We start from the raw sequence: 18,617 nt of genomic DNA, 5'->3' as shown, positions 1-18,617 counted from the left end.
AAAAATATGTTGTACAAACACCCATGTGCAGTTGTGATGCTTGCTTTAGCAAACAAAACTAGTATTGCATTCAGATGTGTACAGCGGAGCTGAAATCTGTTCTGATTCAACGTGTTCTCCTCTGATTATGCCTGTGAGTGTTTCTCCAACAATATTTTCCATTCTGTCCAGTGCTCGTGTTGTGTTGTGTAAGAGGCACGCCTCTTAAATTCCCGGTGGTGAGATCAGATTTTTGGTGTAGACAGGAACCACAATCTGCAGCCCTGTTATGTAAGAGCGAAAGGTCCTTTTGGGTTTGTTTACATGTTCCTTTCAGCCCAGAGGAGGTTCTTTTGCAGAAGAGGATGACTGAATGTGAAAACAACTTCAGCAAACGTTATAAATGAAGCATTTAATGAGCACCAGCCGACAAGGGTGCGGCTGACTCTACAAACGTCCATGTGACCAACAAAGGTGTCCTTTGGTTTAGAAGATGAGTTTTCTTTAGACCAAAGTATACTTCCCTTGTCTGTATTTTGCTCACTGAAAACTTGTGCAAGGATAACAGCACATACTGTATGTGAGTGATTGAAGTGCTCAAAAACATAGGTAGTGTGCATACGACGAATGTGTCCATCTGCATTCATAGTAAATAGAGGGTATTTTGAAAGACTTGCATGCTAAACTGTGTGCTAGATGGAGCAGATGAATGAAGTATACTGAAACCCTTACAGTGGATGTTCTTGGATAGGAAGAAGAAGAACTGAGATTCCAATTTATTTTTTAAGATGCAGAGATGTCAGTGTTGTAAGGAATAGTACACCAACCTTGTTCCCATGCATGTTTGACTCAGACTACCTAACCGTAACTGACATGGATGAGAGAACTGATTTATCTGTGACATTTAAAAAGAAAAGGTCTTTTTTGATTGGTCAGTAGCTCACTGACAGGAAAAGGCTCTAGAACAGTGTATGGCCAAAGGAAATGACTCTTTTCTTTGTCAAAATGAGAGAGAAATACCTGAAAGGCTGGTCTTTTATCGGTGAAGAGAATTGGCATTTCAGTAAATCTGATAAATCTGTCTTTGGTGTAATGCAATGCTTTACTCAGAATTTTTTTTTTATAACCAATGTCACATTAAACACTTTTGCATTTCCGAAGGTACCAGTGCTCACAAGTCAGCAAATGAGTCAATCATTGAGCTTGAATAGTGTATTTGGAAATGAGTCAAGTGGGCTTTTTTTGTATTTATTTTTTTGTAACTTTTTTTTGATGTTTGGCCTAAACGTGCATCAATAACCTCACATAAATGATGTGTACTAATGAAATCAGAGATCTCTTTGAAATTTTATCACAAGGAGACACATCTGAGACCCATGTTACTACCAGGTTTAAACAGCAAAATGTTTTGCTTGATCAATCGTGATCGGATGACCTGAGAGGGATGTACATACCAGCTGTAAACTGGCCTTTAGGCTTGTACACAGCAACAGCCAGTGAAAACAAATCATTGTTATTGCTAATTGTTAATTGACATTGTTAATACAAGCAATGAAGTCTAAGCAAATAATAAAATACTTGATTTTTTTGAAGAAAGATGAATTGTGAGCTTGTTGATTGTGTGTGTTAGGTGTGTTGCAGTGTGTTTAAGGTGTAGTATTGCTGTGTTTACTTGGGTTTAGCTGTAACCACAGCATCCTGCCCATTAGTGGGCAGAAACTGTGTGTTTGTGTGGTTAGCTGGTGGGAGTCAGGTGCTAAAACATAGCAGTGGACAAATGTTAGTCCTCCAAAGTAAAGCATAATGTCTCAATGAATACAGCCTTGCAGTTTAAAACTGCAAAACTTTAAAATACTCCAAAAACTGCGGAACGAACTAGTCATCTTATTGCGTCTATTTACATTGCCATTTTTAAGTACATCATCTGAGGATGCTGTGTGGTCAGAAGTCCCAGAAGATCCTTAGTGCACGTAACTGAAATGAATGTGCACATATAGTAATTTACTCATAAAAGTATATTCATAAAACATGTACTTAAAGGTACATTTTTAATCATGTTTTAAAAATCTTTTGTCATGCTTTAAAGAAGTACTGTACACTTATTTGTTGACTAGCATATTAAAGCTCATGGAATGTACTAGATTACAATTTTACTAGTGTTATTTGATATTACATTCAAAGTTCATATATTTTAAAGATAACTACATTGCAACTTCATAGTTACAAATGTATTTAAATTTATATGAAATAAATTTAAATATAAATGACATTAAAGTTTATTTTAGCTTACCATAAATGCTTGTCACTACATTGGCAGTACACATTAACCTATTTAAAAGACAATCAAAGTAATTATGAAATTAGGCTGTTACATATACAGTAAAGATGTACTTACTTAAGTGGGTCAAATTAAAGCATTCTTCAGTTCAGATAATTGCACTTAATTTCCATAATAAGTACTTTTTCTTAAGTACGCTGAGTGCTTCTTTTTTTATGGAATGCAGAATTATTCTAAAACACGTTCAGTGCTGTCAAGACATCATTATCCCGTGGTTTCCGCAACTGAAATCATCATAGCATTAGCTGTACAAAATGATTTTGGTTTGATTTGAGCTAAAGACGATTTCGGTCTTGTGTATCCAAGTAGGATAATAGGAGAATACAATGTAGTTTACTTAAAGGGACTCTGAAGATATGCACAGATGATAATTCAAGCAAGTCATGTAATTCAGAAAAGATAAATCAAAACCAAGACAAATTCCTCATAGACATTTAGTTTGGTTGGTTCTGAGTGATGAATGTTCATTACAAAGCAGAAGAACAGTGGAAGTAGCTGGAAGAACACACCCATCCCAGTGCTGACCCAATGCAGCGCTCTGCCTGTATTGCCCACAGGCAGGCTATACGAGTCTCAGGAAGTGGGAGGAAACAGGTCGAGCCTGGCTTCCTGTGTCCTAGTGCTGTTCCCTCCAGACCTGTCTTATCCAAGCATCCCTGCATTTTCCCATGAGAAATAGCCCAGTGCACACAGACATGGTCCCGTACCCATATCTACCCTCTTTTGGCATGGTTTTCCTGTGAACTCGCTCACAGTCGCCTGCAGTGCTTTCCTTCCTCTACAGATTGTTCTGTGACGCACACAACTGCTTTCCTGTCAGGAAAAGGCATGCAACACACCTTCTAGCATATATTCCTTGTTTTCTTTCATTTCCATTGTATCACATGCATATGTATTTTTTTAAATAATTAATCATTTGAAGAAATTGTGTGACTTTTAGTCCTAATCTGTTAGCTCTGAGACCATTTGTAGGCTAGCATACACTTAAAAGTTGACAGCACTAACTTTTTACACTTTCACACAGTCTCTTCCTTTCTCTTTCAGGAAATCAGAACAATAATAGCAATGACACTCTTGCGCTTATGAGAATCACATGATTTCTAGAATTAGAATTAGAATGTCCCTCTCGCTAATACCACCTGCTGTGACTAGCGATAGAAAGTAGCAAACGGTTCACAGCTGTGGTGTGAATGAAAGGATTTTGGTGCAATGAGTCCTTTGATATGTCCACTTAAACATTTAGGTAGAAATAATTTGTTATGTTTGCTAAGCAGTAGTTTTCAAAAACCCTAAGCATAAGTATTAAACTCATAGCTACAGACCTGAAAGGTACCTCAAATTGTGTGGCTTGTTGACATTAGCAACCACCGATAATATAAAGGTGGTGAGTTTTGTATGGGCGAGAACCATTCACACTTCTCTTCTTAAAATGTAAGTTACTTAGTGAACCTTTAACTTCAAAGCTAAACAAATTATTTACTAGTCTTACATCAGCAAAATCTCTCACGGAAACTGTCATCCTCGCTTTTGCGCAGTATTCTCACAATTTACTTTTGACTGGGCTGCTGTCTAGCGCCAACAGAAACAGTTTACTGGAAACTGGCAACAGTTTGATGCAGTTACAGTATATTCAGTTAGTATTGATAGTGGTGCTGTTTTAGGTAATCGCTACGTCTGATAGCACACAGACCTTGGCCCATCACATCTCTTTGTCAGTTATTGTTGACATTATTGACGTAACAGCAGCCAAAGCAAATGGAAAAGCTATTTCCTGTATTGCCTAGTGTTGTATTATGCTATAATTCCCCCTGTGAAAAAGACATACACTTTTGCATACTTCTTAAAAAGAGTAAATAATATACTTTAAAATAACTGAATGTAATGTTTTTGGACACTTGATTGCATGTTATTTACATTTAAATGAAAATGCATTATAGTTTATGTTTATATAAAATGAAATTAGTTGAACTTTTTTGGACATTTAAGTACATCTTTACATATAACTGCATAATTACATTCATGGTTAAAGTGTACTGCTGAATGTACTGGCAAAGATTTTTGTTAAACTAAAATATATTTGCAATTTCTATACTCTCTAAAAGTACACATTTATTTTATTTTATTATTATTTTTGTCATTAACATTATATTATCTACATGGCAAAATATGGTAACACTTTATTTTAAGGTGTCCTTGTTAGACATGTTACATGTACTTCAATAACAATAACAATAAATTATGCATAATTGCATGCAAGTAACCCTAAGCCAAACCCTTATCTTAACCCTAACCATATAATAAGTACATGTAGTTAATTAATATGACTCAGTACTTAAAGGTATAAGTACACTGTAACACTGTGACACCTTAAAATTAAGTGTAACCTTATATACTTACACAAGTGTAATACTTTTACGATTTTAAGTACTCTACAAGTGCAATTAAGCACACTTCTTTTTCACTCTGCTATGAGCTGTGAAATACCCCTATGTTTCAGAGAAATTATCTTGGAATCACAGAAAGTGTGTGTGCTCTATGTGTGCAGGGGCAACTCCACACTTCCTGTCTGTTACTTTGATCCAACCTATTACTTTTATCAAGCGATCGCACCCTAACACCTGGACCCAACAATGGTTTCTCTCTCTCCCTTCTCCTTGGTGCTGTGTGTTGCCTTTGGTGTGGTAGTTTGTCTTAAACGTGGTGTGCTGGTAGTTATGGCATGCTGGGTCAAACAAGAGGCCCAGTCATGATGGTCTTCCAGGCGGCCAGCTGCCTCCACCACCCAAAACCACCCCTCCCAAAACCGCTTGAGTTGTTCTTTAAAAAAATACATACTTTTATAATGCCCTCATTCTTCGAGCCATGAAGAAATAATCACTGTTTGCTGGGTGTAATGTGTTTGTAGATGTGCACGTGTTTTATATCAGGCTGCAGAACTGTGATCTCTCATTGGTTTGGAGCAGCAAGACTGCATTCACTGTGTGTCTTAGGCTGTTAAAGAATGCTTATGTGAATGTGCACCTGGTAGCCTTTAAACTGAAAACAATAAATCAATAAAACTGTCCTGATTTAACTGGTAACTATACTTTTATAGTTTCTAAATTAAATGCAAATGGAACTTGCCTGTGTAAAGTTCTAGGGGGTTCTGGGTGTTTGCTTGTTGCCAAAGTCAAAGAGCCCACCCTTTGTCTCTATGATATTCTAGATATGCTTGTGTCCCTCTTGCAGTGTAGCTCTAAGGTATTTTTTACCTGTTTTATTGTACACCAGGTGAAAATCGTGAGTTGGATCACTTTAAAAACTAATAGCAAAAAAGTCATATGATTTGAGGTATCATTAACTCTTTCCCCGATAGCGTTAAAAAAAAAAAAAAAACAATCCAGCCACCACCAGCATTTTTGATCATTTTAACAAAATTTTCATTGCCCCCAGAATATTTTGAGGTATGAATATCTCATCATGCAATATGTCAAAAGAAAGAACAGAGCCTCTCCTAATGTGTTCTTTTTGACATTTTGAACAAAACTGAAAGAATTAATTTTTTGTCAAAGGTTACGTCTTCAGAATGATGATCAAAACATAGATAGAGTAGATTGCTTCTATCAACACCCCCAAAGCTTGCGCAGTCCTATATCACTTCCTGACTTTTCATTCGGAAACACGAGGCAGTTTTGATTTATATGCTGTTTAATGATTTATGATTTTACTTGTGCATCTGCTTACATGTGTATGATCGCTTGTTTCTGCTTCTTCTTCACTGTGCTTTGATCCAGGGATTCAATGCACTTTCACAAGACATGTAATAGCGCCACCTACCGTATAACAGTGAAAACACGGCGAGCTGGAAAATTCCATCAATGGCAGGAAAGCGTTGTCTCATAAATTACAGAAAATTCTGTCAATGGTGCAGAAAGATTTAGGCTACATCTACATTAATCCGGATACATTTGAAAACGGCATTTTTGTTTCAAAATGCTCTCTGTCCACACTAGCGTTTTTTTAACGTTTTCTAAAACATCCACACTGAAATGTAGGAAAACACTAAATTCACCTTACGCTGTGCATGCGTAAAACGCTGTGCATGCGTAAAACCTCATAAAAAGGTCACTGAGACGATACAAACATACATTTTCACACAATTCTTCTGGCAATTCACTGACGTGTTCAGGTCGCACTCAACTCACGATTGATCTAACATGCAACTGCTCTCAAGTTTTTCTGTAGGACAGCAATTGCAAGTAAACCGCAAGGACTGTAATATTTGCAGGACTGTAATATGAAGTGTACAAAGTAAGATATTTTAGCAAAGGTGTGAAAGTGAATAGCACAAAACAGGCACAATACTGGTATAAACCTAGATATCTATCGGTACAATATGTCAAGTCACCTTTATTTATATAGCGCTTTTAACAATATAGATTGTGTCAAAGCAACTTTCCAATATCAAAATAGGAAAATAGTGTGTCAATAATGTAAAATGACAAGATTAAACACTCAATTTTCAGTTAAAGGCATTTAATTATTGAATTCAATGATGTCATCGTCCAGCTCAGTTCAGTTTAAATAGTATCTGTGCAATCAGGTCGACGATATCGCTGGAAGCTAAGTGTCCCCAACTGAGCAAGCCAGAGGCAACAGCGGCAAGGAACCAAAACTCCATCGTGACAGAATGGAGAAAAAAAAACCTTGGGAGAAACCAGGCTCAGTCGGGGGGGCAGTTCTTCTCTGGCCAGACGAAACAGCAGCTCAATTCCAACTGCAGCAAAGTCAGATTGTGAAAAGGATTCATCTGGTTCCCGTGGACTTGTCCCAATGGCTGTCTAGGTGACGAGGTCCTCACTGGGGATCTGTCTCTGGGGCTCAGGTGTCCTGATCTCTGCTGACGTTCAGGGCTGTAGAGGTCATCTCTAGGTGCTGATCCACCATCTGATCTGGATACGGACACCATGCCATTCTTCTAACGATGTAACAAGTACATTGGGTGTTATGGGAAGTGTTCCTGGTTCTGGTTGACTTAATTAATGCAGCTTAACAATCCTTTAACGGATTTGAATATTAGAAGCGTATTAGTGTGTTATGTGTACGCCATGTTAAAGAGATGGGTCTTTAATCTAGATTTAAACTGACAAAGAGTTTGTCTGCCTCCCGAACAGTGTTAGGTAGATTGTTCCAGAGTTTGGGCGCTAAATAGGAAAAGGATCTGCTGCCCACAGTTGATTTTGATATTCTAGGTATTATCAAATGGCCAGAGTTTTGAGAACGCAGTGGACGTGGAGGAATATAATGCGATAAGAGCTCGCTCAAGTACTGAGGAGCTAAACCATTCAGGGCTTTATAAGTAATTAACAAGATTTTAAAATCTATACGATGTTTAGTAGGGAGCCAGTGCAGTGTTGACAGAACCGGGCTAATGTGGTCATACTTCCTGGTTCTAGTAAGAACTCTAGCTGCTGCATTTTGGACAATCTGGAGTTTGTTTATTAAGCGTGCAGAACAACCACCCAATAAAGCATTACAATAATCTAACCTTGAGGTCATAAATGCATGAATTAACATTTCTGCATTTAGATATATTTTTAAGATGAAAAAATGCAGTTTTACAAATGCTAGAAACGTGCTAGAAACAAAGATTGCTATCAAATAGCACACATAGTAGGGCTGTGCAATTAATCGTATTCGATTATCATGCGCATTTCGTCAGTAAAGCCGGTTTCGTGATTAGCATTAAATCGCCATCACCTGCTTTCAGATGGAGTAGCAGTTAATACACAGAGCCGTAGTTCACTGACAAGCTAGGCAATATCGCTTTCATAATCGAAGACGAATCGTCTGTCTTGAACGCGATTATGAATTATTAGGTCCGATAATTAACACCTCTGTTTTTTCAGAATTTAGCAGTAAGAAATTACTCGTCATCCAGTTTTTTATATCGACTATGCATTCCGTTAGGTTCTCAATTTGGTTCTCAATTTCACCCGGCCGTGTTTCTTGATGATATTTCCTAAGGGGAAAAAAAGCGTGAAAAGTAATGGCCGTAGTACTGAGCCTTGAGGTACTCGATACTGCACTTGTGATCGATATGATACCTCTTCATTCACTGCTACAAATTGATGGCGGTCAGATATGTGTCAAATGACTAAACATGCTTTATTGTTTTCAAATACCTCCGTTTTCACCATCCACACTACAACGCGGAAATTGTATTTTCAAATTTATCCACTTTGGAGAGTGTTTTATAAGCTTCGTTTTTGTCGACAAAAACACTGTTTCAGTGTGGACAGAAGGCCAAAGCAGCGAGAAAAAAAATGCGTTTTCAGACTAAAACATATTAGTGTGGACAAGGCCTTAATGTCTGTAGAATATTTTTCTTACAATAATCAAAAAAGTGTCATAAAAGCAGCCCATATGACTGGTGGGAAATAGTCTGAAGTCAAAAGACAGCACAACTAAGAATGAGAAGTGGCAGACATATGCCACAGTTTCAGTTCCTGAAAGGTCTGCGACGCTCAGTGTCAAGAGCAGATGGAAAATACCTATACATAACAAAACACACACATGCATCCTTCAACAAGTGCCTTTGACTTATCACACCGCAGCTCTTGGCTCAGTCTGTTGAATTCTAGAAAAGTTTGGCACTGCACAGTCTTGTGCTTCTTTTGGGATGAGTGAATTGCGCGGGTCGAGGGTGACTGATCTCACTCCTTGGGGCAGCAGATGGCCAGTGAGCCACACAAAGAAGCTCACAATGTGAGCGACTGCCATTCAGATCATCTTTTCTGAATGGGACGGGACACACATCCCACAATGCCCTGGTTCAGCCCGGCGTCTGGAACCGACAAAGCTCATTGGCTGCTCCTGTGTTCCGTCTCTTACAAAGCCGCAGTGTTGGAAGCATAACATCACACCGCCTGCTGGTACTTTTCATAATGAAGCAGCCGTCCGCCTCCCTGCTGCATCTCGAGCGCACTGTTCCTTGCTTCATTGAAGCTTGGTTGTGTGAAAGAAGATGGTGTTGGCCACATTCACTGCTCACTCCAGGGTTAGAGGTCATGGTTAGGGTGTTTTTAGTCCTCCCCCACCTACCCAAAATCAATATCTTCTTGACCTGCTCTGGCAGGATGACTATCCTACCAGATCTCACCCCTAAATCTCAGTAAATTTCACAGGATATGAGAATTCCCAAGGTAGCCAGGAGCATTTCATCCTGCCACTAATAAAATTCTCATTACGGATCTTTTCCAAATCCTCTTCTGGCTTTAAGACAAAACAATGCTACCCCAGACATATTCAAAAGATTTTGTGTACAGTCCAAACACATCGCTTGGAGAGATTGAGTTACTTAACCATTATGGTTCAGACAAAAAAATAAAGAAAATTGTGAAGAATTTCCTAGCCTGAAAATAAACAGTGAGGTTGTATGAAGTCTGTCCTTGTAAAAGCTTGCGGCGCTACGTCATGGAATGTGGCAGCAGGACAGAAGCGTGAGGTCTGTTTAGATTTGGGGGTTGGAGTGGGGCTTCCCACTGCAGACTGCACACACAAGAGCCGACTGTGTGTTACTGACACATGCCCCTCCCTTCCTCTGTTTCTCCACAGATGAGCGATGGAGAGTGAGAGAGAGAGGGAGAGAGGAACAGCTGTGGTAGCGAGACAGTGAAGGGAGGAGGATCTCAGTGAGAGTCAGATGCTGCACCAGGCAAGAGCAGACAGAACCGTAGACAACGTTAGGAAAAGAGGATGACCATTGGGAAGGAATACGAAATATGAAGGAACATCTTTGTGTGCTCTTACAACTGGCTTAATAACAGGTAAAAAGAAACTTACTATATAATACTGTTATTTTAAAAGTGTGTGTAGGTGCGTGGATGGGTGGTTAAGTGGATAGTTGAATGGATGGATAGAAAGTTAGATGTATGTACTGTATATATAGATGCATGGAATGACCTTGATGTTTCTTTATCATTTTTGTCACAGATCAGAATGGGAAATACAGATAGTCAGTACAGCAATTTCATTATCCCTGGTAAGGGAAAGTCTAGCTCTCTGAAGATGCACACTTCTAAAGAGGAGGCACTCTCTCCACACTCTTGGTGGAGGAGCTCCCAGAGCACCTCTGGATACAAGGCCAAAAATGGTTTTTCACCACACAAGAACAGCCAACCTTACATCTCCCGCCATTATGACTGCATTAAGGGGGGATCTAGTGACAAAGTACATTCAGAGAGCCACAGAGACTATGACAACCTTTTATTCCAGGGAAATGGATTCTTTGTAGGCTACAGACAACAGAGTGGAGGCCTCCAGGCCCCAATGAGGAGCACCAGTTCTGAACTTAAAGACAATAAGAGCAGTCCCAAAGTTCTTTTTCGTGAGGATGGAAGTCTGAGGGTTGAGTTTACCAATGCACGGAGGGAGCCGGATGTTGAGCTGTCATTGGGCAGCTGTCTCAGTGGACCTGTTGATGCTATCCAAAGGGCCAGTAATGGGAGCTCTCTTAGCTCTGAGGGTTCATGGTATGACTCACCTTGGGGGAATGGGACAGAAGATCTGTGTGATAACGTCTTCACCACCGGCCAACCTTCGGACAACAGTAGTGGATATACCACACTCTCATCCACACGTACTGTGGACTTTGCATGTTTTAATGGTTACAATACAGAGCAATCTGAGAACCATATGGGTAACCTCACCTGCCAACCCACAGTTCACGGCAGTCAATATGCAAGCAGTGATTGCAATAGTAATGGGTACACTGCTAACCGTGCTGAGGAGGACAGTGGCATTGGAGACTCTGTGCTACTTCATTTGGAACATAATGGACTATCTGACCTTTACACAAACCCCAACATGACTGTGCCATTCCCTACCGTGGGCATCCTTGCGGCAGATCAATTCGAGGATGCTCCTCACCTCCAAGCCTCACTGACCTCTTCCCTGGATGGGAACTCCCAGGATGAGAGTCAGAAAACCCAGAATTACACCTCACAAACCCTGCCATGCAGAAAAGCAGTTCCCGATGGGAACACAAGGAAGGACTCGCTCAAGAGTCGCATCCGCCGCCTCAGCGATTGGACAGGAAGTCTGAGCAGGAAGAAGCGAAGGCTGCAGGTGAGAAAATTATTATTATTATTTCTTTTTTTGGTGTATTGGGCATTAGTGTGAATCTGTCAGCATAGCAGGCCTTCCTGTTTGACTCCAGAATTTTCATGCAGATGCTATCATATTAAAATTCCATTTCCTGTTCAGTGTTCTGGGTGTAGAATGATGTTTTAGTTTAACTTGAAATGTGTTGAAAAATACAGCATATGCTGGTTAGGTATGTTCTGAAGCATGGCAGCTGGTTATAAGCTGGTTATGAGCTGGTCCTGAGCAGGAGATAGTTGCTTAGGATCATCTTAGGACCAGCACATGACCATCTTAAACCAGCTTATAACCAGTTTAAACCAGCTCAAACCAGCTGCCATGCATCGAAACATACCTAACCAGCATATGCTGTTTTTTTTTTCAACAGGGTTCAGTGCTGTAAAGCATTCTTAGATTTTTAGACATTCCTCTTGAAAACAACAAATTACAGATGTTTTGAAATGGTATGCTTGTTGGCCTGACCATAATTTGCAGAGTTGTTTGGAAGAGTAAAGACTGAGCAAAGGGTGTGAAAAGCTTCACAACATTGTGTCAACCTTGTAAAACATATACATGCTAACATTTGCCATTCTCTTCTCACTTCATGTCTACCCAACCTCAGGAACCTAGTACTCTGGACTTTACAGAGGTTGTCAGCTGTGGAACTGGGGTAACACTAGAGGAATCCAGACCGTTTTGGAATCCAGTGTCCTCCCAGACACAGTTGGACTGCTCTGGTTCCTCAACAGGCCCATTTGGGCAGCAGAACCAGAGTGCGGCCTTGAGGCAGAACATCTATGAGAACTTTATGCAGGGCCTAGAGACTGGCAGCAGCAGTGGAACTGCTGATGGACTCCAGGTCTGGGAGGGTGAAGGAGAAAGCAGCAGTGGCTCAATGGGCTCCTTGGAGCAAATGGACTTCCTGTTTGAGAAGGAGCAAGGTGTTGTGCGGAGGGCTGGTTGGTTGGCTTTTAAGCCCCTCATTACCCTCCACAAGGACCGCAAACTGGAACTGGTAGCAAGACGCAAGTGGAGGCAGTATTGGGCCACGCTCAAAGGTAAGATGGAAAAACATGCACAGCCAATTCAATTTTTCAGTTATAAGTCTTCAAAGTTTAGCTGCAATGGATAGTTTCTTCATTATTAGAAGCTCTATCTCTGTTTTCCTGTCTCCTGTAGGCTGTACACTTTTGTTGGGTGAATCCAATGGAAAGACCTCCCCTGAGCAGGAATGCACACCACGCTACGCAGTGCTTGCTGAAGATAGTATTGTGCAGGCAGTTCCTGAGCATCCCAAGAAAGAGCATGTCTTCTGCCTCAGCAATACCTATGGAGATGTCTATCTCTTTCAGGCATGTGGCCTTTATCATATATATAACACACAGTTCAGAATTTCCACACTCTTGGCTACAAGTTGTCTCTTATCTCTCGCCTCTTACTTGCAGGCTGCAAACCAAACGGACCTTGAGAACTGGGTGACGGCCATCCATTCTGCCAGCGCTTCACATTTAGCTAAACGTCAGGGGAAGGAGGACACTCTGCGTTTGCTGAAGAGCCAGAGCAGAGCTCTCCTGCAGAAGATCGACATGGATGGCAAAATGAAGAAGATGGCAGAGCTGCAGCTGTCCGTCATCAGTGACCAGAAGAACAGGAAGGCTATTGAGAGCCAGGTGAGGAACAAAACGGATGTGTGTGTGTGTGGATGTTTATGCATATGTGTGTGGTTTGTTTCGAAAGATTAAAGGCCAGGTAGTTCAGATGAGTGGTTTGCTAAATTGGGCAATTATGTCATTGATGTCGGTGTTTGAACAGAAACCACACCACAGTGCCTTCAGAGCATCCAATTATATAGTACATGCATTCAGACTTGACCCCCCATATCCTTCTGATTTGCATTATCTACATTTTATCTAAATTTTTAGGTTTTCAAAAGAAAATTTGATGGGTGTAGGTACTTACCCATACACGAGTCACTGCCAATGTTTTGGGTTTTTGTAACTATAACATTTATGTCTATTAATGCATTTCTCTCTCTTCTTCATCTCTCACCCACAGATCCTGCAATGGGAACAGAACCTGGAAAAGTTTAACCTAGAGCTCTTCCGCATGCGCTGTTACCTGGCTAGCCTGCAGGGCACAGAGCTGCCCAATCCAAAAAGCCTGCTAGCCACTGCTGGACGCCCATCTAAAATGGCACTAGGTCGTCTGGGAATTTTTTCTGTCTCGTCCTTTCATGCGCTGGTGAGGATCTGTCACATGCTTTGAGGGAATTTTGTACGATACCGAAAAAGGACCTTGTTAAAACAATCTACCTTTGAGACACACCACAAAAATTAAATTAAGATGATGCAGCATTAAGATGAAAAATAATTTAAATGAGCTTGTGTTTGTGCAGATATGCACTCGTGATGAGGCCACTCTGAAGAGACGATCTCGCTCTCATCCTCGAGGCATGCGGAACAAACGAGGACTACTCTTTTCTTCACAGAAGGGATTAGACAGTCTGACCAAACGCAACCGGGAAAAGAGACAGTCCCTGTCCCAGGTAAGAGTTAGAGCATGATGTGCTCTTGTGCCACAACTACAAAGACATAAACTGTAAAAATCTAATCTAAAGGGGAGTATCACAGGTGCTATAATCTGATTCCTTCCACTTTCATAACTTTAATATTGTATAACACTAAACAATACTGTTTTGTAGTAGAAAAAAATGGTACACAGGTCACAATGGTCACATCAATAATCAATGCTGTCTAAACAGGAGCACAGAGTCCAATTTCAGAAATATTACAGAAAGGTCTTTAGCCAGATTGCATAGAGAAAAATTAGGGTAATTTTAGCCAATTGCCCAATTATTGCCAGATCAGTTTATTTATCTTTGACCGTTATCAGTCACATCGATCATTCAAACACGGGAATTGCATTTTAACAATAATTGCTAAATGCTATGAGTAATAATATTCTAAATTTATTTATTATTACAAATGTAGTCAAGTATCAACTGAAGGAAAATCAACAGCCTGTCATAAAAGAATACCGTGTACTTCATTCATATTTGATAATTATACATAAAAGTATGTTATAGAATCTTAAAATGTTATGGAAAAGTCATGTAAATTTCTATAGCCAATATAAATCTTTGTGAGTGCAACCTAAATAAAATTATTATTTAATTCATTTATCCAGTAATCAGTAACAACTGAAAAAATCATGGAAATTCTTTGGCTAGACAGTTATTTATTCTGTGACCTGCCAAACCCTAACAATAAAGAATACACTTAGGGGAAATAAAAATAAAAGGAGCAGTTTCCCTTTAATTAGTGTTAATCCTAATTTACATGAATGAGTACATACTAAAAGAGCTGTGATTTCAGATCAGGAGTCTTACGCTGAGGTTCACCGGCCAGTGTTTATGACTGCAGTGCTGAATAGGCCTGTTTTACTCATTTAGTCTCAGTAGTGTGTTAATGCTGTCCACAGGTGTCAGGGTGGGAAACACCGTCACACTCGCCGGATAAAACAAACAACCACTGACTCACTCATCAAAGCTTTCTCTGGAGGTCAAATGGCAGGAAAACACACAGCAGTCCTGTTCCTTTCTCTCGTCAAAGTGTTCGGGGGCTGTTTTGGAAATGCTGTTTCTGGATCAGTTCTTGTAATTAAGCCCAGATCAGCATTCCTTCTCTGAAGGGCTTTTGTGTTAACACAGAGCATGAGCTCTAAATCCACATGTATGATTATGTAGACGACCTCACGTGAGTTTGGAGCCAATCGCTCAGCGGTTCCAGCCTCATAATCATCCATCCTTAAATGGACCAAATCTGGTCAAAACAGCCCCTAATAGTGCATGATTCCAAAGACGGGAATTACCATGAGCTGCATGCGGTTAATTGCTGCAAGCTGGAAGCAGTCTGAGAGGAGCGACAGCTTCTTCTGCACAGATGTAGAGTCTGATGCTGTGTGATTCAACAGGGTTACGGGGGGCAGTGTGATTGTTTCCAGAGGGCTACGATGCCTTAGTCAGAGTCAAGTCAGAGTTGCCGTCCCCAGATAAACCGCTCAGTTGTGGTGTTGCTACTGTTCTGTTGATGTCTACCTCTGTACTTTTTTACAACCTCAACACTTTTCCTAAAGAACAGTCAGTGTTGGGGAGTGAATAGTTACGGAATTACGGAATTTAAATAAATGTAACTGTAATCAATGTGTAATTAAATTAGAGTTACTTAGGACAATGTTAATGATTACAAAGGGGGTTGCATCTGTACATTTTCACACACACCCACATACAGATTTAATTGATTTCTTTCCCAAATTTCAATGACTGCTCTAAAATATGAGACACCAATGTTTCAGGAGTTTAGGACACAGAATAGGACACATTTATATGATTTTATTAGCTAATTGGGTTTATGTATATGTTACCCAACTGTTAGATGCCTGTGTTTTCTGTCATAGCTATGCAAGGATTTGATTTCCAAAACAGTATCATACCGTAGCTATTAAACTATTTCTTGTTATGGTTTTAAATCTGTAAATAACCTCAGAACAATCCCAAAGTAAAAAGAGGTGCTAAAGTCTGGTTTTGTGGAAGCCGTGCTTAAAAAATAAATTATTATAATCTTAATTCAAGTGATGAAGGATTCTGGCAATAATCAGTGTTGAGTAAACAGACAGTTGAAAACATTCATTAGAAATTTAGAAAAGTAATCAGTTACATTACTTTAACAAAGCAATTAAAACAGTTACACTACTTATTACATTTAAATAGGGTAACTTGTAATCTGTAACCTATTACATTTCCAACACTGAGAATAGTCCACTTTGCAACTACATGACTAGTCATTAGAGAATTAGTAGACTGTTTAATATCTGCTAACATTTTATTTTGATGGTCCCCAACATTATAAGTAGCTTTGTTGGTTGCTTGGTGTAGTGCTGAGTCGACCAACCAATAGTGAAATTCCAGTTTATTGCATTCATTACTATAAGGTATTGCTAAAATAATAGGTTCATCTAATTAAATGGTCTTCTCAATATTTGTCTTTTCACTGCTGAAAAACACCTAACAAAATGGCTAAAACCAGCCTAAGATGGTTGGCTGATCTTAGCTGGTTTTAGCTGATCTCCCAGCCTGGCCAAGTTAGCTTTTAGCTGGTTTTTAGCTAGTTGGTCCCAGCCTGACCAGATAAAGAAGTGGTTAAAACCCCTCTAAAACCAGCTACGTACGACCAGGCTTGAAGACCAATTAAAACCAGCTGTTTCTTTTTCAACAGGGGTTGTTGTGTTGTTAGCTTAGCAACATGATAACATCATATTCTATTGTAACCATAAGTCGAGTTTCTCGTGCGCTTCACATGAGTAGCACTGTTAGTGACGGTAACATCATTGTTGCTCATGAAGAATGTTTCAATTCTGTCAGTTGTGAGTTTAATTCACTGTAAGACAGGATGCTGCTTTAGCTAGCTGCCAGTCTACAGCAAGGAGTCCACCTCACTGCAAGAACAAAGCTTATGTCAGTTTTTGGTATTTTGGGTTTTGCCTTTTCAGTTAATTGTAGAGGACACGACATACAGTACCCTTGTCTGTTTGTATAGACTACATCCACATAATGAGTATGTGTTCATGTGTTAGCAGGAGGACGTTGAGCGCACGGGTGTCTTGGGTGAGGGGAAGCCATGTCTGATTAGGGCTGATCCATCTGTCTGCTTTTATAGACCTATAATTTTAGCATCTTCCAGACCTCTCATTATTTCCCAGCAAACCTCAGGGTTATTTCTGCTGTGATCTACAATCAGAATAGTATCAAAGCTGGCGCCTCAGATCGATGGTTTCTAATTAAGGCACATAGATAGAAACATGTTGCTTTTTTGAGCCTGGATGCTGCTCTGCATTTCTTACGATGCGTGTGTTTGTGATGCAGATATTTGAAGGATATTCCTCTGGATCATTTGGTCATCCATCCACGCAAAGCAGCTCAGAGGTAATTACACCACTCTAAAATGACTACATATCAAATGATCAATCGCATCCAAGATAAAAGTTTTTGCTCACATGCATGTATATATTTAAGAAAAATATGCAATGTTTATATATTAATATATATTTTCAAAATATATACTGTATGTGTGTGCTTTTATATATACGTAATAAATATGCACAGTACACAAACATATATTATGTAAATAAAAACTTTTATTTTGGATGTGATTAATCGCGATTAATCGTTTGACAGCACTAAAATCACGTCCTCTTCCATGTTAGCTCTTGTGAAAAAGAAGTTAACTTAATTGTATTGTCAGCACTTCAAATCCGAAAAGTATATTATTGAAAACTGTACTTGCAGATAATGTACTTTCAAGTATACTTTTTATTAAAAATGTTAAGACTATTTCTTAACACACTTAAGTACGCTTTTAAAAAGTGGACATTATAATAATAATGTGAAATTAAAATCATCATGTATTAATATTTTTGTCCATTTAAAATCCAATTTTTTTTTTAACCAGAAACAAGTGGCAATAATTAATTGTATCATTGCATACTTATTTGTCATCTTAAATTAGCTGCGTTTTGAATAAATGCTCTTAAAAACAATAGCTTGACTGTTATAAATTTATCAGTAGATTGTCCTTAGCAAGCTACAGTTTAAAAATAGCTTCCTAAAGTCTGTTAAGACATCTTATATTGTTCAGCAGCTCTTGCAATGTCAAACCCCCATATTGAGGATGCAGCTGAAGGACAATAGAATTGCACTGAACGAACCTCCCCCATTCTGGCCATTTCTCCACCCCCTGTTCTGTTTGTGCTGCATAATGTCAACAGATCAGCAGGTTGTTGTGACAGCTGTGTGAGTTGAGTCAGTGAAAAGGGACGTGACCCCCCTTTCTCCCTCTCACAGAATAAGGAGCACGCTAAAGGTCCATATTAGTGTTGCTGGCACCTGGCTTTGACCCAGCATGCTGGCTCTGAACAAGAGCACAGGAAAGACTGAGTGGATTTTTCCTCACGTTTTGTTTGCTAAAAAGGCAGCTGAAAAATGAAAGGCTATGTTCCAGCATCAAGTACTTTAAATGTGCTTTAGTATGTTAGTCAACACATTCAAATGATTGTACTTTAAAATGTGACAAAGTGTTTAAAAAGTGCACATTTTAAAAGTGTACTTTAGTGAAAGTAATCT

General features: G+C 39.5%; 1 protein-coding gene across 4 annotated transcripts in view; it reads left to right on the top strand.

Moving 5' to 3' along the window:
* LOC131527415 (rho guanine nucleotide exchange factor TIAM2) overlaps nt 1-18,617 on the top strand; it is a 50,584-nt gene that overhangs the window by 16,688 nt on the left and 15,279 nt on the right. For 2 of the 4 annotated variants that reach the window (XM_058756477.1, XM_058756479.1), the window contains exons 2-8: nt 10,292-11,425; nt 12,063-12,498; nt 12,620-12,792; nt 12,886-13,110; nt 13,496-13,681; nt 13,836-13,985; nt 17,361-17,420. In XM_058756477.1, coding sequence (XP_058612460.1) covers nt 10,292-11,425; nt 12,063-12,498; nt 12,620-12,792; nt 12,886-13,110; nt 13,496-13,681; nt 13,836-13,985; nt 17,361-17,420 — 2,364 coding nt within the window. Of the gene's footprint in view, nt 1-9,529; nt 10,126-10,291; nt 11,426-12,062; nt 12,499-12,619; nt 12,793-12,885; nt 13,111-13,495; nt 13,682-13,835; nt 13,986-17,360; nt 17,421-18,617 lie in introns of those variants that run through there. The other 2 variants (XM_058756480.1, XM_058756481.1) reach the window with 2 other exon arrangements.

Source organism: Onychostoma macrolepis, chromosome 20 (assembly GCF_012432095.1).
Source record: "Onychostoma macrolepis isolate SWU-2019 chromosome 20, ASM1243209v1, whole genome shotgun sequence".
Classification (NCBI taxonomy): Eukaryota; Metazoa; Chordata; class Actinopteri; order Cypriniformes; family Cyprinidae; genus Onychostoma; species Onychostoma macrolepis.
Note: the sequence above shows the minus strand (reverse complement) of the source record. Positions and strands in the feature narration are given on the sequence as shown.